This window comes from Pleurodeles waltl, chromosome 1_1 (genome assembly GCF_031143425.1).
Source record: "Pleurodeles waltl isolate 20211129_DDA chromosome 1_1, aPleWal1.hap1.20221129, whole genome shotgun sequence".
Taxonomy (NCBI): Eukaryota; Metazoa; Chordata; class Amphibia; order Caudata; family Salamandridae; genus Pleurodeles; species Pleurodeles waltl.
The window spans coordinates 408,151,466-408,171,591 of NC_090436.1; the positions used below are offsets into that span (position 1 = coordinate 408,151,466).

At 45.6% G+C, this 20,126-nt stretch overlaps 1 protein-coding gene across 1 annotated transcript in view; it reads right to left on the reverse strand.

Moving 5' to 3' along the window:
- POLK (DNA polymerase kappa) overlaps positions 1–20,126 on the reverse strand; it is a 505,299-nt gene that overhangs the window by 320,886 nt on the left and 164,287 nt on the right. Inside the window, exon 3 of the mRNA XM_069223734.1 lies at positions 9,658–9,777. Coding sequence (XP_069079835.1) covers positions 9,658–9,777 — 120 coding nt within the window. The remainder of the gene's footprint in view (positions 1–9,657; positions 9,778–20,126) is intronic.

The window sequence follows — 20,126 nt, forward strand, 5'->3', positions numbered from 1 at the left end:
CGTGCCAGGCTACCAAGGGGGTGAGCAGGGGTAGGGGTTGTAACTCCCTTGCCGTGACTACAGGGGGTGGGTTCTGCCTGGCTTAGGTGCATACCCTAGCCAACCAGAAACCCCATTTCTAACAAGTAACATCAGAAAAATCATCTTAAAACATTAGAAGATTTTGCAAACTGAACCAGACTTCAAAGAAATCTTGAAAGCTGTAACATTATGAATGGGTTCGCATACCAAGGAAATAGAATGAAAAAACAACCACTAACAAAAGATCAACTTTTCCTTGAAGTAACTCTGGCCATTGCAATATATTTATCACATCTATTCTGTTCACAAACAGGTAGAAAAATCAAATTGAAACACCATGCAGGACGACACCCAGGACTGTATTTACCTAAAATGTCACTGTGGGCTAGTTTACATTGCATAAAATGAAGGAAATTGAACATCCAGACTAAAAAAAGCATAAAAGCAACATCACACCTTAAGTGGCCACGCACATCAAAAAGCTAGTTCTTTTGACCGCCAGGGTTAATGTGGTGGTATCACCGCCAACAGGCTGACGGTGTACACCGCCACAATATGAGTGTGGCGGGTTGGCCGCTGCCAACCCACCACCATCTCCACTCATACCGCGGTATGAACCGCTGGGCCAGAGATGTGCATCTCCGACCCGACGGTCCACATAAGACTGCTGACGGTATAATGACCCAGCCTACTGCCATGGTTCCCCTCCTCCCCCAGCAATCACCTGGCCCCCACCCACCTCCTAAAGTCACAGTGCCTCCCTACCCCTCTAAAGTCACAGTGCCTCCCTACCCCTCTAAAGTCACAGCGCCCCCTCCCGCATACATGTACACAAACACCCACACGCACTATGGATACACCCATTCACCTTCACTTCCATACACGCATTCACTCACACTCATCCATACACGCATTCATTCACACGCTCATACTCACACACATTCAGGGACGCATCCACACTAACATGCTCACATGAATACACACTGGCATGCAGACACACGCACTCACTGTAACATTCATACGCGCATTCACTCACATGCATACAACCACGCATGCACCACAACTCACAGACGCATTCATACACTCACATACACATTCATATACACACACACAGACACCACGCACTCTGACTCAACACCCCACCCCCTCCGACCACCTCCCCTGTCGGACACCCGACTTACCTTGTCCGGCGAGGAGGTCGTCCAGCAGGGAATGGGAAGGAGTGCTGCTACCGCTGGCAGTGCCCGCCAGCAGGACACCGCCAGGCTATATTGGTGGCGTCCTTCTGCCGGGGCGGTGCAGGTGTTCGCACCGCCCAGGTGCCTCCAACAGCCAGCATGGCTACTGCCGGATTTCCACCCAAAGTGAAGCAGACATCCAGCAGTATCCATAACATGGCGGGCGGGAGACTGCCAGCACTGGAGGTCTCCTTGCGCCCCTGGCTTTGGCAGTCTCACTTTGAGACCGCCAAAGTCATTATGAGGGCCATAGTGGCTGTGCATGGAGAGAGAAGCATGCAACATACATGCAAGTGTCTACACGTAACTGCTTGCGCTGTGTTAAAAAAAAAAAAAAAAAAAGAATTCCTCTTCATCAGAATTGCTATTGTGGGACTGGTCTGACTTGATCCACTCCCTTTGTATCAATAAAAGTGTGTGACATATTTATCATGTTTTAAGTAAACTGAAAAAATGCACAGGGCTAGCTAGCACTGTTATAAATATGCTCGGTCAGAATGAAACGGAATAAAATATTCACAATGTTTTTAAAAACTCTGTTCTATGTCGGCTAATAAGGTTGACAGTAATTTAAAGCTACAGACGTATGTCACTTAAAATGTAAAATGATGTGTAACTGGTGCGTCAGATTTGGTAGCAGTTACTATGGGATTTTAACAGTACACGTCAGACAGTACTAAGTACTTAGAGCATGAAATTGACCTGGAGGAACTGGGCAAGGCTACGAGTGTCCTGAACAGATCTAAGGTACCTGGCGGTGATGGATTCCTATGGAATTTTATCAAATGTACTCCACTACGCTTAAAGAGAGGTTATTAGAGGTTCTTTGTGAGGAACAGGGGATAGGGATCCCTCCTCCCTACCATGAGGGAGGGCATCATATGCCTTATGTTGAAACCAGGGGGGTGACGCTGTGGACCCTTTCTCGTACAGACACCTTCCGATGCTCAATTCCAAAGTAAAAATACTGTGTGAACTTTTAGCGACAAGGCTGGGGGATGTGACTCGCTGATTAGTACATGAGGACCAATGCGGTTTTATGCCAGTCTGAAGCACACGTTTGAGAAGGGTCACTCATATGATACATTAAACCATGGGGAATCAGTGTGAATTGGCCCTGGTCTCCGTGGATTTAGAGAAAGCTTTCGATACTGTGGAATGGGCTTATCTAATGGAGGTCTTAGAGGGGATGGGTTTTTGGCGTGTCTTTTTCAGCTGGGTAGGCTCAGTATGCACTAACTTATGTTACACAAACACATAGTTCTCTTTATGGATATTTTAATATCAAACCCATAGAGTATTGCTGGCACACCACTACTATTTATCAATTGTAATATAGTGGTTATGTTCTAGCCGTGTTAAAACATTTCATACAGTAATAAGCACACCCATTTTAACCCTTTTCTTATTTATCATAATACCTTCATTTATTATTGTACTCATATTTTAGTTAAACAATAAGCACAAATTTATTAGAGCCTGCGAATCAGGTCTGTACGGAGCAAGAGGAGATTGAGGGGGCATTCGTATCTTTCTTTCAGGAGATATATTCAGAAAGTTCGGTTAACTTAGAAGAGCCGGTAAGAGAATTCTTAGATAATGTAGATCTTCCAGTTTTAGAGGAGTCGAAGAGGCTCCTACTGAATGATAAGTTAAATGAGGCTGAGTTGGCGGAAGGTCTAAAGGCACTAAAAAAAGGTAAGGCAGCGGGGCCAGATAGTCTCCCTAACGAATTATATAGGGCTTTGGGGGAGGAACTTATCCCTTTTTTATTAGAGTTATTCAACTCTATGTTGATAGAAGGGACCCAAATTCCCAATTCCTGGAGAGAGGCGACAATTTGCTTATTGCTAAAGCCGGGTAAGGATTCCACGTCATGTTCCTCCTATAGGCCCATCTCTTTGCTGAACGTAGACTATAAACTTTATTCAGGACTTTTAGCCAAGAGACTGGGGAGAGTTGCTGGCAATCTAATCCATTCGGACCAAAAGGGCTTTATGAAGGGGAGGCAGCTTCACGAGATAACTCACGAGTTATTTGCTGCAATTGATTTGGCGGTTCACGAGAAGGCGCCTCTGGCGATCTTGTCTTTTGATGCGGCCAAGGCCTTTGACCGTGTTAATTGGTTGTTTCTAAAGGTGGTTCTGGAAAAAGCGGGCTTGGGAATCCCTTTTATCAGGGCAATAGGAGAACTGTATAGATGTCCTCTAGCGAGAATTCTGGTAAATGGCCATTTAACACAAGAATTTAGGATTTGGCGAGGTACGAGACAGGGATGCCCCCTATCTCCTTTGCTTTTTAATTTATACATTGAACCCTTGGCAACTTTACTCCGGTCTTCTAAAGAGATTATCCCATTTAGAACTGGGGGATGGGAAAAAAAACTGGCTTTATACGCAGATGATTTGATGATATATACGAGTGATGTTAGCTCTACTCTACCTAAGGTCACTGCTTTGATGGAACAATTTGGAAGACTTTCTGGGTACAGCATAAATGCAGAAAAGACAGAAATAATGTGTTGGAATTTGATTTATGCTTCCCCTTTAGTTAAACAAGAGATCAGATATTTGGGTATTCGGTTAACAGCTGCTTTTAACGAGGTAGCTAAATTGAACTTTGATATAGTATATAGGGAAACCAAAAAACTGTTAAAAGCGTGGGTTGCTCTTCCTCTTACGATAATTGGGAGATCTAATATTTTGAAGATGTGTATCCTTCCAAAATTTACTTTTTTGTTCAACACTATCCCATTAGAGTTTGAGAAGAGTTGGTTTAAAAAACTACAAGGGGAGTTATCCTCATTTGTATGGGCTTCCAAGGGAGTGAGGATTGCTTGGAAGAAGTTGAGTAGAAAAAGGGAATGGGGAGGTATTGCGTCTCCAGACCTTTTTAAGTACTATTTGGCTTTTCACCTAAAACATATTAGAGTTTTATTGAATAAAAGGACTGAGCACGATTCAGTCTGGGGAGCATTAACGGCTCACCTTGAAGAAGGAGCAGATCACTTTTTATATAAATTTGGACACCCCAGTTACTTCAAGAAAGTTCGCTTGAAACTCCCCAGACATGCATGTAAAGTTTGGATGCATTTTCGGAGGGCGTTAGAGATACCTTATTTTTGTAGCTCAGCTCCCATTTGGGATTCGCCTGGCACTCCGGAATGCCTCATAGACAAACTATCAACTCCTTTGAGAACAAGTGGGGTGGAAAGATGGGGCCAATTGATGGAAGGAGACGAAGTGTTAAGCTGGGGCGCATTCCAGGAAGGTACTGGCAGGACAGTTTCTAGATTTAAGTATCTTCAAATATCTAGTTGGGTAAAGTCTCGTCGAATTGGGGAAATAGGGAGGAGTATATGGGAAGGGAAGCTAAATCAGGGAGCTATCAACAAAGAGGTTGCATTGTGGTACCACGCTCTGTTAGAATCGTCAGATGATAGCGCTTCCCTCCCCTTGTCGAAGTGGGGAGCAACTTTCCCAACTTTAGATGTTAAAACACTGTGGCAAAAGTCTTGTTCAATACTGTGGCTTACTACTAGTCCTGCAGGGCTGAAGAAAAATCATTTGTTCACACTCCATAGGGTTTACTGGACTCCGGCCAAATCAACAGCTATTGGGAAATCTCAGAAAAATTGTCCAAGGTGCGGGGATGATAAGGCGGATGATATTCATATGTTTTGGCATTGCACTAAGTTGTTGAATTATTGGGGGGACATAGAGAGTATTTTTAAAGTAATTTTTAATGTAAACTTAGTTGTAAATCCAGCATTGGTGGTGTTTGGGGTGTGGGACCAGGATACAAATTATCAGAAACTGTCAGTTCAGCAAGAGCATTTGCTGTTCATATTAATTCTTCTAGCTAGGCGAGAAATTTGTCGTAAATGGATTGATCCTCTGCCTCCTCGGGTGTTGGATTGGCAGACAGCTGTAAATCGAATCTGTACATTGGAACAATGGGGCCCCTTGTCTAGAAAAGATAATTTTTGGTTATATTGGGAAAATGTGTATCAATAACATATTTTTTTTTTTTGTGTCATATAAACTTCGTATACTTTAAAAAAAAAAAATAATAATAATAATTTAAAGTCCAATGATTAAGATCTCCCCCTCGTTCTCTGGAGGTGCTGCTTTGGCTACGATTGAAAGTGATAACTTTTGATCAATGACTCCCGTACGAGAAAGTACAATCAGTAGATTAGAGGGGATGATCTACCGAGGTTTGGTGGCATGTTGTCGTTTGTTGTGTCATTGCCTTTTTTTACTTAACCAAAGCACGGGGGATGAATATGAGGACAATAAAAAAATAAAAAAAAATAAAAAAAAATAAGCACAAATTTATAAAAATCAATCCCTAGGTATTCTTAATTTGTTCTTCATTTAATTTTTGCATAAAAACTTTTGTTTATATAAAACAATATTAGTATACATTTTAAAAATTACACAATCAAAATTACAATCACTCATACAAAACCATTTAAATAAAAGTGTCCTTAATTGATTTTTTGCATAAAAGCTTTTTGGTAATTATACCTATCAAACAAGATATTATGCAATGAAAATTGCTCATATACAACTGTTTATATAAAAGTGTCAAAGCAGCGTTTCGGGGGTCTTTCCAATGGTTCACCCAACCTTCTTCAGGGCAGTGAATACTTTATACACAACTAATCATGATTCATTGTGTTACGATGACATCCGATTTCCAAATTACTCACTGCCATCCACACTTTTATTCATTTCTAATAAATGGTAAGTGTTGTGGGTTCCCTGGAACAAAAGGTTTTTTTCTTGAAAAATGAAGAGACAAGAGTTGTTATGTGCTGAATAATCTTTCAGATCTCTTTATTATTCTTTCTTTGGCTTTCCAAGTGGGGAATACAAAAACATTTTGTTCTTTTCCTTATGAAAATGTTTTAGTCTTTTCTGCAGTTGTTTACCCTTTTCTTTCTCTCTGGTTCTTCGGTATACTTCTTAGTCAATCCTGTATCCTGTTTACTGTTCTCTTCTTTATTGGCAGTCTCTCCCTCTCTTAGTTCATATTCTTCACGGTTTCCTTTTGTTATTATTGTCCATATCTCTTATTTCATTTCGCTTGGTCACGGTGTCTTTCTTCTAGGTAAGTTGTCTTCGGGTTGTTCAGCTCGCATTGCGGTAGCGTCGCGTGAGGAAAAAAGGATCGGGGAAAACAAGGTAAGTGAATTTGTTTGTGTATTCCTGTCTTCTGTAGTTATTTTAAAAGGGGGGACGGGAGGGGTTTGGTTTTGGTCCAAGGAGTGCGCAAGGGAGTGAGTAGGACAAAGTGAAATAACAAAAAAAATTGTCCTATGAATATATGCAGGGATTGGTGCGCCCCACTCCACAGTGCTTCCAAGTGCCCGACTCTCTCTCTCTCTCGCTCTGTCTTTCCCTTTAGCACCCCTCGTCCCTCCTCCTGCCTCCCCACGTCCACCAATATCCCTGAGTGCCAGGAATATGTGTATGCACCTGAAGTAGTCCCTCCAGGGATGTGGCTGGAATTTCCAGCGTTTCCGATCACCGGTGTTGGGTCCTCACTCTTCTCTGCGTCTGGGCACTCAGAGTCTGGTTTGTTCTCTTCAACGCTCCTCTCAGCTCCTGCTGCTCAGAAAATGCTCTGCGTTGTCTCTCAGCCACTTTCCGTATGCCTCCCGTCTCTGTTTGAATCTTTTCCGAGCGTCCCTTGTCTTGAGTTCCAGTTTCCTTTTTGCTTATTGCCAAGAGGATATCTGGGTTGGCGCTCCTCTTATCGGCCCCCCCCATGGTACCCCCAGGGTATGTACATAGCGCCCCCGTAGGACCTTCGGGATACGGGGATGTTGTGACCCTGCTACAGTAAGTCTTTTATTTTCTTCTGTCAATGGGGAAAATCTTTTCAATTTAGATATCCCTAACTGTTTCCTGGTCGAGCCTCCTGCAATTTTCCTCCTTCGGCCGTTTATTCACAAGGTATTACACGAGAGACCATAGAACTCACGGATCTCTGGTGAGATAAAGAACACGGAGGAAATACACGGCAAGAATACACCGCCCAAGGACTTGGACTCTGTACAATAGTATATGTTTTGACATGAGCAAGAGTACTGCAAAATTGTGACTTTAACTTTGCTTTCTGTCACAAAGGGTATGCCTGAGCAATTATGATTTATGGTTTCCAAGACATTTTTGTTTTCCCATTACACTGTTTTCTTACTTTTGTTTGGAATATATATACTGATTTATTGCATGTTTACCACAGACTTCATTGTGATTCTATGTGACATTTAAATCTATAGCCCTTGTTCCTTTATAAAATACTTGCCCCTGGTCCCCTACTACCTGTGGGTTGCCCATTGTGTGTTTTAAAACACCTTATAGGGCACTCTGGGGAGACACAGGTAGGTGCCCCTTCCGCGGCACACAGGGTTTGAGAAAGGGACCCAGGGGAGCCCATAACGGATATAGATTGGGCATACGCATGAGGGTTGGTGCGGATGGTATCCTGTAATTACAGGTTTAAGCTGCTACATTTTAATTTCTTACATCGCATCTATGTGGCTCCTAGCCAGGTGAATAGGATTGACCCTTCCAGGGAGGCAAGATGTGTACGGTGGGAGGGTTGGGGGCGACCTTCTTGCATTTGGCTCAGGCTTGCAGTGGGATCCAGGGGTTCTAGAGGAAAGTGGTATCCAAAATTGTAGGGGCAACGAGTGTGGCGATCGCTCTGACCCCACCAGCATGTCTTCTGGGAGTAGTAGCGAGACCCAAAGGGTGGAAGATCCCATATATACTTACCCAACTTGCCTTTTTATTGGCTAAGCAAAGAATTATCATTGGTTGGTTGGGTGCTGGGATACCACTGACATCTGCATAGCTGAATAATTTGCTTGAATGGGGAGTGGCAGAGGAGACCCATCTGCGTCTGACTCGCATTCATGAAGGTGCAACAGAAGCAATTATAGCATGGGGGATCCTTCTTAATAGTTTCAATGATGAAGGTGTTTCTACCTCGGACGACAGCTCAGATGGTGAGGTGTGAACTATGCAAACTTTATGTTAATATATCATGGATGTGACAGCCAAGTGAGAAACAGATGAGTTAATTATACTATCCCTGACTTGACAACTTTGAATCTGCAAACTCCTATTCCTAATGGGTAGTTCTTGGGTACCCATTCTCCGCCATATCTGATGTTATTTATTACTGACATATAACATGATGAGGTGGTAATGCTACTCCTTTTACCTCAGAATCTTGTACTGCTTGTTCTTTTTGGCTGTGTTACATTGCAAAACATAAATAAAACAGAGTTAAACAGTACACGTACAGGTTTTACACATATCTTTCAGAAAGAAACTAGCCAATTAAGAGCAGATCCGGGTGTGTGTTGATAGGCAGGCGCTCTGATGTAATGAACGAGTACATTACAGACTCCTATGGGGAGTTAAATCACTTTATTTCACCCACCCATCAATTGTGATAAAGATTACAAGTTACAAAGAACATCCTTCTGAGAAACCAAGCGTTACCCACCATCATCGGTAACCGAATGGCAAACACAGAGAATGTAGACCCAACATGTTCCTAAAATGCACTTAGATGATAATGGGTCTTCATTAGTCAACTTAGGGATGTGATGCTCAATCGTCGTTCTGCACGCAAAAAAATAAATAATCTGCCAGTTTTTGAGAGAATATTCCACCCGAAATACACTTACTGATAGAAACCATATCATCCAAACTTCATATGGCTGTGTCACCGTACTCTCCCTTTACTGATGTCATTTGTAGATGAAGCCCTGCTCCAGATTTTACAATGTAAATGTAGCAGGCTCCAATAGGGGCAGGAATTCCATGTACAGTTTAAAAACATGTAAGCAAACTGTAAAGGTTGACTTTAACCATCTGTCTGTCAAACTTCAAAAGTAATTCTAGCTCCAGGAGGATGAATGTTACATGCACAAGCATTGTAAGGTCCTTGTGAAAGAGGAGAGTCTTCTAATAATGTTATTAAACTGAGCTCAAAAACATATGGAGTGCAGGTAGATGTCGTAGACACACACACACACACATACATGCCCCGTGCCACTGACTTTCCAAAACCTCCATGTAAGAAAGAGTCCCTTTCAGTCATGAGCAGCTACTGTTCTTTCTGTTAGCTGGTCCACCTCCCATGCATGAGAATCATACCGAGAAAAAGCAAGATATGTTCCAGATGACTTACAAGTCAAATTGCGTTTTTTTTTTAATTCACTCCAAACACATCATTACTCTTGTAAGCTTCTGTATCTTTTTGACCTGATCTGTTAGGGTTTTTCGTCATTCTTTCATGGCCCCAATGAAGCACACTAGTTCAACTGTTCAGCACAAGCCATATTAACAAGACATTTAGTAAACAGTACCTGCAGCTCCGAATTCTTTAGTTGCTGGTCAGTTATTTGTGCTTTTTGTTGCATCATCTTTTCAATTCGAAGGTTAACCTGTTCATCTTTCTTGAGTTCATTTTCATAGAATCTCGAACCCTGGAAGAAAACAGTGGTGACTCTTATTGGCATTTCGAGAATAGCAAAATAAGACAAGCAATCACCTTGTAAAGACTTGGTTAATTTCAAACCAAACGATACTGGTCTATTAAACTGAAGATTTGATAGAAGTGTTGCTTTATGCTAACCATGGCAATAGGTTCAGCGTTGCCAGAGAGACCCAGTGTAAGCTTTCACTGGGTTAAGGATCATACTTTTGTGGAGTCAGGAAAGGTAAGAGAATAAGGGTAAACAGTTTTGGTTTTGTGGAAAGAACCACTGAACTACGGAAGTCTACACCCTTTGCAGGGACACGTCCTTGGAATAAAAGGTCCACCAATTTATTGCAGAAGGAGTGGACGGCCTCAATGCACTGTTTAAGAGCCTTAAACGCAATCATTTGCTTCAGCAGCTGCCAGTGGTGTCTGCAGGTCATTGGTGAGAAATGCTCATGCTGCTGAAACCTGTGAGTTCGTCTCAGCAGGTTCTGGTGAATACAGGACAGGGAGATCCAGCTCAGCCGTGTTGGAGTAATACAAACCTGGCAAGGGATACCACTTCTGGCACTAACTAAGGAAAACAAGAAAAAAGAACATCCCTTTCCACATCCAAAAGAAGTCGACTGCCACTTTAGAAGGAACACTGTACTGGGTCAGGCGAGACGTAGGTCTGCATCAATCAGTAAGGCAAGAACCTCAAATACAGGGGCAGTAGTGGGACAATCTCTCTCATTAAAAGACCTACATAAAGAAATGCAATACTGAAGATTGAGTCCTGAAAAATCGACTCCATTCTTGTGGTGATTTAGCTTACTTCATGTGTCCATCCACTTGCTGTTTCTCTGGACGCATTTCCTAACTGTTGAACAGTGAGTTAGAATATTTATTGAGCTTTTCAGCTTTTGAGCCAGCTGCTAAGAGGTTCATCTTTTCAACGAGAAGCTTCGGGTGACGCGCCTTCTTTGTATTTGTAGTTACGAGCAGCTTCTCTTGAGTCCCCTGACTCCATGCACTACATTTAGGACACCGTTGTGCTAACTGACTATGAAGATCGCAGTCTCACTGCTTATACTCGATGCACAACTGGTATTTGTGGGTATATTTACCATAAACAAGCTCTTCATAGATTAGTCTATGTCAGACTATGTAGCAGCACTGCTCACATGGAAGCTACTTTCCTCTAGCTTTAAATTCACAGAAGATCGGAATGTCGCAAAGTATAAAGAATCGACCTTGTGACAGAAAAACAATCGAGCCCTCATTCCATGATTCTCATCATCACCACAAAACACCACCTCTGGCTTGTATACAATGTTAGAAATTAGAAACATAAAGCATATTACGTCTGCCAAATTGACATTACAAAATGTACATAAACACGTCCTTTAAATCAACTTGCCCCCAATTACTTGTCTGACAAAGTCACAAGAATACGTTTTTAACTTGTTTAAAGTGTTGGATCACTACTCCATATGTCTTATAAAATCTACTCCGTTACTGCCAGGAAGAGATTGTCTGCAACTCAACAGGCATTAGCAAAACCAACAGGGCTGCCTTTTTTATTAGAGAAAGTGCTTGGTAAATGATAGGCGAGTCTGCTCTTGTGTGTGGCTGTATGGATGTGCATGCCACTACATGAGGAGGTTACGTGTGTAAGCAAAATGTGGTTGGATGAATGGGTGTATTATTAGGTGATGCAGAATATAAACGGGGAGATGGGGGTGGGGGGGAGTGAAAATGAGCGAGAAAGGGAAAGAGTGTGTTTGATAAGGAGGTGTAGTAAAGGAAGAATAAAAACTGGAGATGATAATAAAGGTAACGATTCAGTTAAATATGAAGGAGTGAGGTTAGCCTCTTTTCTAGGCTGTGGACAAAATGACTCAATGGTTAAGTGTATAATTTCCTTTCAGAGTTGCTGCTCCACTTGGCCGTCAGTCAGTACCAATACACATTAATTCCCACCTGTGATTCTGTCTGCATGCGATGATAATTGGTAAATTTCTTGTAGTGCTTTATGATCATTTATGCTCGCACAATTTTTGTAGACAAGGGATCTGAGATACAAGGAAAGTGAATGATTTTTCCAAGTGCAAATAGGGTGGCAGGATAAGGGCTTAAACTAAGGCAACAGTTCAGTCAACAGACCACCTCTCCTGCCTACGGGCACAATTTTGTTTCAAACCTTGAGGGAAAAAAATCTTCTTAATTAATGAAACTCATGAGAATTTGCAGCATGTCAGTGACTCCTATACCTGAAAGGCCAGTGAAGAAGAGACACAAAGAAGATGGGTTGTATAGCCTCGCAGAGAAACACACCGACAGAGCCTGATGTGACTACAAAATGACTGACTGGCCTATCACAATCGCCCTTTAAGAGGTACCAGTCCCCCTACGACCGATAGCTTCTGCTTGGTGCAGCATCAGCAACGAGGCCAAGCAGTATGACTCAACCGACCACTTACTTTAAGACACTAATGCATGCCAGCAAGCACTGTGCAGGTGTTGACAAGTGTTGAGACTCCCTCAATCTGCCACAGCCTTCACATTCTTCAATAACGACCTGTCTTGGCACAACACAGGGCTAGCAAAAGAGTACTGGTCAGAAAGTAGAGATGCTAGTGCAGATGAGCTAAGCAGAGCAAGTCAGTGTACTCGCAGTCTCATAGCTCCTGCCATGATGTCGACTATGCGGTCTGCTTACTGCACATAAGGAATGATTTCTATCTTGGCAGAGAGAGACCTTTGTCACAACAATCAAGGAGTTATCTCCCACCAAGACAATGGTCTGCCTGCCCAATTTAAATTCAGGTGGACCATAATTTGACAACGGCAGAGACAACTCCATCTCTGACATGGTCAAACTCCTCTCACAGCCTGATGGAGTAAGGGCCGTCGGAGGTTTGGGTATACGTCCGTCTGCCTAATTTATATGGGCAGACACTTAGCCGTTTTTCAATGCCTGTCACCGCTAGGAAAAAGCCTGGTGGTAAGGGCCACGGAAAAGTGGTCAATGCTTCCTCGCTGAGCGAGACATCTCCCACGGCAAAGGGGGTATTTTTTATGGATCAGTTCTATTTATTTCGTAGCCAAGTGGGCAATTAGCCACATGGCTTTTCACCTACAACCCAGTGGACGATAGTGTTGTATTAAGCAGATGAAACCAGATGATTACACAGCCAACTGCCTGCAAACCTGAGGCCGGTGGCACTTATAAGGCATTTCAAAAGATTAAGAACACAAACAATCCCTAGAACACCCATGTCCTTCAAAGGGTAAAGTTCTGTTGACCTATGACCACTGTGATGGGAGGTGAAACTGTTCAAGAATAAGCATGCCAATGAAATAGTGACAAAGTGTGGGTGAGTCGCGTTTGGGGATAGCAAACAGGGTACTCTGAGGTAAGTCGGGCATGCCAGCTCGTTGAATTCTGAGGCCAGGTAAAAGGTTAGAGATGAATGCCCTCCCAGAAAACGGAGTAGGAATCACTGTTGGGAGCAGCTGCGAGGAAGAGTTTCTCCATCCCCAGGATGTGCCAAAGTTTATGGAGCCATGCTGTGTAATAAGGGACTCTGTCCGAGCCCCATGTTGCAAGGATGACTTGGTGAGCAGCCCTCAAGGCTAAGGCCATCTATCACCCTCTCTGAGAGAATAAGGGTTAGGTTAGTGGACTGGGAAGCCCTAGAATAGTGTAAGCAGGGAATCCTGGTCTCAAACGCTTTGTCAATGCCATCCAGTATGAGCTCCCGATAACGTACTAACTTCGGGCAATGCCAGAGTAAGTGGATCAAAGTACCTGAGCCACCACACCCTCTCCAACAGTCTCCAGAGTGACCTGGGTTCCAGGCCTGGACCTGAGCCAGTGTGAGGTACCAGTAGGAGACCATTTGATATCTTGTTTAGTGCTGGCCATGTTATGTGCAGTGTGACTGGCATGGTAGTAAATGCCCTCCCACTCACAATGGGGCAGGGCTCTGCCCAGTTACATCTACCACTTCCTCTGCTCCGCTGCCTTCATCAGTAGTGTTGCCCCACCCAGTAATGCATAGGTCTCTGTTATGAGACGTCTATCAGTCTTTTTAAGAAAGATCCATTTTTCAAAAGCTGTAAGGGGACGTTCTGCATGTGGTCTAATGTCAAGGTGGAGCACCCAATGTCTCACTTGCAGATATTGGATCTGGTCGGCTTCCTCCAGGGCATAATCAGCTTCAAGTTTTTCAAACTGGATCATCCCCTGAGTATCAGAGAGGCAGCCTATACACGTTCAGCTGCCTTCCTGCCAGCATTGAAACTGGTCAAAGCACATACCCTGGATGACCTAGGATGGGGGTCATGGGAGAAGGGAAGGAGGACAGTCTGGCCTTCCTCGCTACCACATCCTAAACCTTGAGCACGGGACCCATCACTGGTGAGAAGTAGAGGCCCCACACCCAATGCTTACACAGAAGCCAGGGTTCTTTCCAAATGTGAGAGCCTGCCATGGTTTGGTCCATAAAGCACAAGTGTTTCTCAATGTCGGGTCAGCTCCATTCAACCATAAAACGGAATTGTGAGGCTTGGTAGTGGCAAGCAATCCTGGGTTCAGCGAGTCCTCCCTCACGCGTTGTGTGATATGGTAATTATCTGTGGAGACGTGGTTTCTTCAAATCCCAGATGAACCTGTGGATCACCAGTTGCAAGGAACAAAGCGTGTGTTTGGGTGGTGTCAGCGGAAGGGCCTGAAAGATCTAAAGGTTTCGGGGGAGGACTGTCATCTTGACTGCAGCGATCAAGCCCTGTCAGGATAGTTGCAGGTGATGCCAAGTAACCAGATCAGACAGAAACTGAGACGAGAGAGTGGTATAATTTAAAGTTGCTATGCAGGCCATAGTTCGGGCTAGGTTGATACCGCAACAGAGTACGTGTTCACTGGCCCAGTGAAAGGGAAAAACAGAGCGGAAGTGGTTCTCCTGTGCTTGGAGGCAGGGATAAGTTCAAGACCTGTGTTTTTTGTATGTTTACATTGAATCCTGAAGGAGTGGATCTCTGTCATTAGGGCCGACGGGGATGTTTCAGGAGCAGTGAGAGCAAGGATCACATTGTCTGTTCACAAGCTAATAAGGCGCTGGTTGCCTCCAAAGGGAATGCCCATGATGGTGGTGTTGTCCCTGATTCTACAAGCAAGAAGCTCCATATACAGAGCAAAAAGGAGAGTGGAGAGAGGACATCCTTGTCGGTTACCTGTTTGGAAGGTGAAGGGCTTAGACAGAAGACCATTTACTCTCACAGAAGCCTCGGGGGAACTGCAGATACTATGAATCTAGCACCAGAATCTGACCCGAGGCCAAATTTTTGCAAGGTCTTGAAGAGATGCGGACAGTGGACCCTGTCAAAGGCTTTCTTGGCATCAATGGACAGGAGAGTGCCCTTGTGGGAGCAACTGATCAAATATATTAAATGGAGAATGTATTTGGAATTATCTGCACACTGGCGGATAGGAATGAAGCCGGCTTGGTCGGGATTGAACAGGCCCGGCATGAGGGGGTTAAGGCGGTACACTAAGATACCAGTAAAGAGTTTGGTGTCAATGTTTAAGAGAGAGATTGGCCTATAAGACCCGCACAAAGCAGGGTCTTTGCCTGACTTAGGGATAACTGAGCTGGATGCTTCTGGCATGGAGTCAGTGGTAGACCAGGTGTCGACAAAGGAGCTGAAAAGGTGGGTTAGTAATGCAGCTAGATCCTGGCAAAACACTTCAAGCAGTCAGGCCTGGGGATTTGATTGGCTTCAGGCAGGCAATGGTCAAGATTACTTTCTCAATCTGGATCAGTGTCTCCAAATTTTCAGGACCATGAGGTGGCAGAGGGGAAATCCGGTACTCCTTAAAGTACCTACCAAGGTCATGGGGGGAGGAGGGGTAATAAAGTGTGTCAGTGTTTTTATATAATTTGCTATAAAAGTCATGGAATGCTGCTGCAATGGGACCATCCCTGTGTACCTCGGAGCCAATGGAGGTGTGTATCGTTTTAAATGTATCTCTCTGAGTTTTAGCATGGAGTTGGTGTGCAAGCTACCAGCAGCAGTGGTTGCTTCCCCGGTAGAATCTATGTTTTGGTCGGGCCATCGCATATTGCGCCCGGTCGAGGTCTAGGTACTTGAGGAGCAGGCATATTTTTTCTAATTTCCTCCATACTCGCGGGCCCCGGTTGATTTCTCTATAGCCTCCAACTCCTGCATTCTCTGTTCCAGGCTCATGCTTTTCTCTTTGCAGTGTCCGTTATCTGCTGTCGAGATGGTGATGACTTTCCCTTTAGCTACCAGCTTTAGAGTTTCTCACAGGGAGGACAGATGTGCCTCTTCGATGTCATTGTTACAGACAAAGGCCCTCATTACAACCTCAACGGTCTTTTAAAAAGACCGCCAAGGCTGCAGGAGCCAGAATACCGCCAGTGCCGGTAGTATTCCTGGCTCGCTATAATGACTTTTCCACTGGCCCAGTGGAAAAGTCACATCAACATTGCTGCTGGCTCGTAATAGAGCCGGCGGCAATGCTGAAGTGCAGCGTGTGCAGTAGCACCCGTCGCACATTTCACTGCGGACGGGACTATGCCTGGGGGCCCCTGCACTGCCCATGCCAACTGCATCGACAGTGCAGGGGCCCCCAAGGCACCCCAAGTCCCCCTTAACACCAACTTTTCCATGGCGGTGTTTACCGCCGTGGCCAGGCTGGCGGTCGAGGACTCAAGCACCTCTGCCCTGGGGATTATGACCGTCAGGTGGAAGCCTGGCGGTATGTTGGAGGGGCCGGCAGTATTGCTACTGCGCCAAGGTCATAATAGCTGGCGGAACACCGCCAGCCTGTTGGCGGTGTTACCACCAGTTTACTGCCTTCCGCCAGAGTCGTAATGAGGCCCAAATTCTGCTATCGTCCCAAGTACATGTCTCTATGCTGGTTTGAGATTGGCGGAGGCCATCTCTGAGTCTCCAATGAGAAGGCCGTTGCCTGCCCGTCTCCACCCGGAGGACCAGAGAGAGGGGTGCGTGATCGACAAGGAGAAGAGGTCTAGCTTTGTACACCTCCTGGACAAGAGCTTGTATTGTGGAGGTTGCCAAGAAATGGTCAACCTGGGCATACACTTTATGAGCAGTATAGCTGTATGTATAGTAGCATGTATTGGGGTGGGAAAGGTCCCAAATGTTACCCAGGCCACAGTCAGCCAGCCATTTAATACCCTGTGGTGAGAAGACCCCGGTCTGGGCGGAGCATTGACCAGAGCGATCTAAATCTGTGTTCATGACAAGGTTAAACCCCACCCCCCACCAGGACTGCCATATCAGAGGATTGTAGTACTAATGAAACCGAATTCTCAAAATATGTCTCCTGGTGTTCGTTGGGTGGGTAGATGGATGCAAGGTTGAAGCAAAAAATTCATAGCTGTAAATCCAAAGCAGGAAGGCCCCCCTTGGTGTCAGCCATCTTAGTCAGGACATCTCCTCTGAATCGCCGTGAAAATAAGATCGCCACCCCCTGCGCATCCCCCTTCCCTCTTTGCAATACCAGAGGACAAATTGTTGGGGGAATCAGCAGGTTGTCATCAGGTGCTCTTCTTCGGAGTGGAGGTGGGTCTCCTGCAGGAGGCAAATGTCACTGCCAGAGTGCTCTAGGAGTGAGAGGATAGCATTGCATTAAGCCTGGTTATTGAGCCCTCTGACACTGAGGCTTGTAATTTTAAGTTCCAGTAAGTTAGCGAGTGTGATAAAGGGTTAGAGAGCTGTTGAACGGGCGGAATGCCTCCGTGCAAAGGGTGCGGTGGAAGACTTAACATTGGAGCTTGCAGAAGTGTAGCAGGAGGTTGTATGGTGGAAAGGAGTACTACCAAACATAAACAGTCCCCAAATAACATACTCAAAATAACAAACATTTACTACTCCATTGGCAATGGTAGACTGCAGAACGAGCCTGGACTTGGAGAACAGGTTGGGCGTAAGTAATAAGGGGAACCTCCCTTCTATGAGCCCTCTGCCACCACAGACCAGGTTGAAAAGGCAGGACCCTGGAGCCGGTCAGAGGAGAAGGCGTGATAGTAGGAATGTAGCTGTCATGGAGGAGCCTTGCCTGTTTCAGATGCCAAGCTGTCCAACACCGCCCAGCATTCTTGTGCACGTTCTTTAGGGCTGGGCCTTGGATGTTTCTGGCACTTGCCAGCTTTCTGCCACTGTGGTGAGCCAAGCAAATATCCAGCAGGGGACTCTCCCAGCAAATCAAGTAGGCGGCACACCTCTCAGAGTGTCCTGAGTTGAACGAATTGGTTCTCCCAGCAAAAGATCAGTCGAAATTGGTGTTCTCAGACAGAGGACACCTCCTTGGCACGCAAAAAGTCTGTGAGCTGTTTAAAGCCCCTCCGACGTTGAAGGGTGAGGAGGGAAATACCTTGGAAGAGGCCAATCTGGTGACCTCAAAAGTGGACAAGCTGCTGGGTTCTAGCCTTCCTCAGGATGTATCCTTTGGTCTGGAAATCATGCATGGAGGCTAAGATGTCCAGAAACTTAGAATTGAGTCCACTGGGGCAGCCAACACGATAGACCCTGTCTAGCCGTAGCTCAGTGGCTTCAGTCCATTCTAAGATTGAGCGGAACAGGGCCTGCACATGTTCCTGGATGTCTGAACCCTCCAAGCCTGTTGGAACCCCCCTGAGTCAAATATTATTCCATCTGGATCTGTTTTTGAGATGATCTGCCTCGCAGGACATTGTGTTGCTTATGAAGTTGAATAGCTTCTTGCCATAGAAGTTCCATTTCTTCACCCTTGGCGTTTTCGGTGTCTTCCAAAGAAGAGACTTGGTCTCTCAATTAGTCAAGGTCCTGCTTTACTACACACAGATCCCAAGAAAGGTCCCTCTTAAGGTCTTGGAGGTCGGTTTTAAGGGCATCAAACAGAGAAGCCAGGAAGGCGTGGGTCACTGGAGCTTGGCCACCATAGGGAGCCTATTCTGCATCAGATTGCAAGGCCCGTTGTGAGATTGGTGGAGGGTCTTGGAGGGCCACCGGTGCCAAGCAAGTGAGCATGCCCCTCACCGTTTGTTCTTGTTTACCGTTCGTAGTTGCCACGATGCAGGGGGCTCATAAGGATAGGGCCCACAGGCCAATGGGCAGAGTAAGTCTTTAGAGTCACCTGACCAAGAGTCCCTGTGTGGGGAGCCAATTGTCCAGGGAGCTGCAAGGGCCCAGGAAGAGCTGTTGAGTGCTTCTTTGGGTTTAGTAGACGGTCTGTCACAATTAGCAAGGCTGCATGCACGTAGTGGGGGCACCACCAATTTTTGTCCACCAGTCAGCCCCCGGGCCCCTGCAGCAATCCACTCTGGCAGCAATCCACAGACCCCAGTACTTACAGCACCAGGTAGTGGCGGTATGTGTCCATCATGAGGGAGCAGGAGGGGGCCAGCACAATCAGTGTGGACCTCACTGACCCCAGACAGCACCAATAGTTTGGGGAATCAGTTATGTAGCTGTCTTAGTCACAAGGGCCCAATCTTGAACTTTACAGGGGATTAGGTCCACACATGCCTCCAGATGGGTCAGGAGTGTGCACAAGGATCCGGCCAGGCCCATGTTCCACAAAGCTGGAGATATTTCTATCAGACCTCCTTCAGGGCGAGCTTCACATCTGATAGGGCAGGGGGCGGTATCCTCCGAGTCCTGGCATTGACACTCCCAACCTGAAGTCTATGGGGAACAGAGCGAGCCTTATTGGAAGGGTGGCAGCGTGAGAGTAGAGGCTAAGCTCGCCACGTGGCAGCTCCAGGGTTCCACTTTCATGAGCCGCGTATGTGTCAGCCCGGCCTGGTACAGGGCTGGGGCCCCAGAGGATCTGGGGCATCAGTGAGTCGAGGCGTGCCATCCCAGTGTTGGCAGTGGGAAGTGGCACGTCGCAGCAGACAGCACCGCTGCACTCTGGAGAGCGGCAGCCATCTTGATGAAGGTGAGGTCGGACTCTGGCTGTCGCCGTGCAGTGCGGTAGACCCCAGGGGCGGAACTGGGCCTCTGCGCCACCTGTTGTGTTGCGGCAAGTGTGGAGAAGAATGGTGCCGGGTCCCGTAAACCGCAGCTGTTATGAGTCAGGCGGCAGAGGATAGGAATGGATGTCCTACTCCGCCACCATCTTGGCCACACGGCAGGCGGGTATTTTTTATATTTTCAAAAAGAAAATCCTGGAGTAATTTATTCTGTTGCCCTTGCTGAGGACGAGCAATCCGCCAAATATTAAATTAGGCCCCTATTCATTTTAGAGACCTATAGAAGTTGAATGTACATACACAATAGGTTTGGAGCTAAAGAAATGGCAGAGAATACAGTCTTACCCATGCTAGTCTGTAT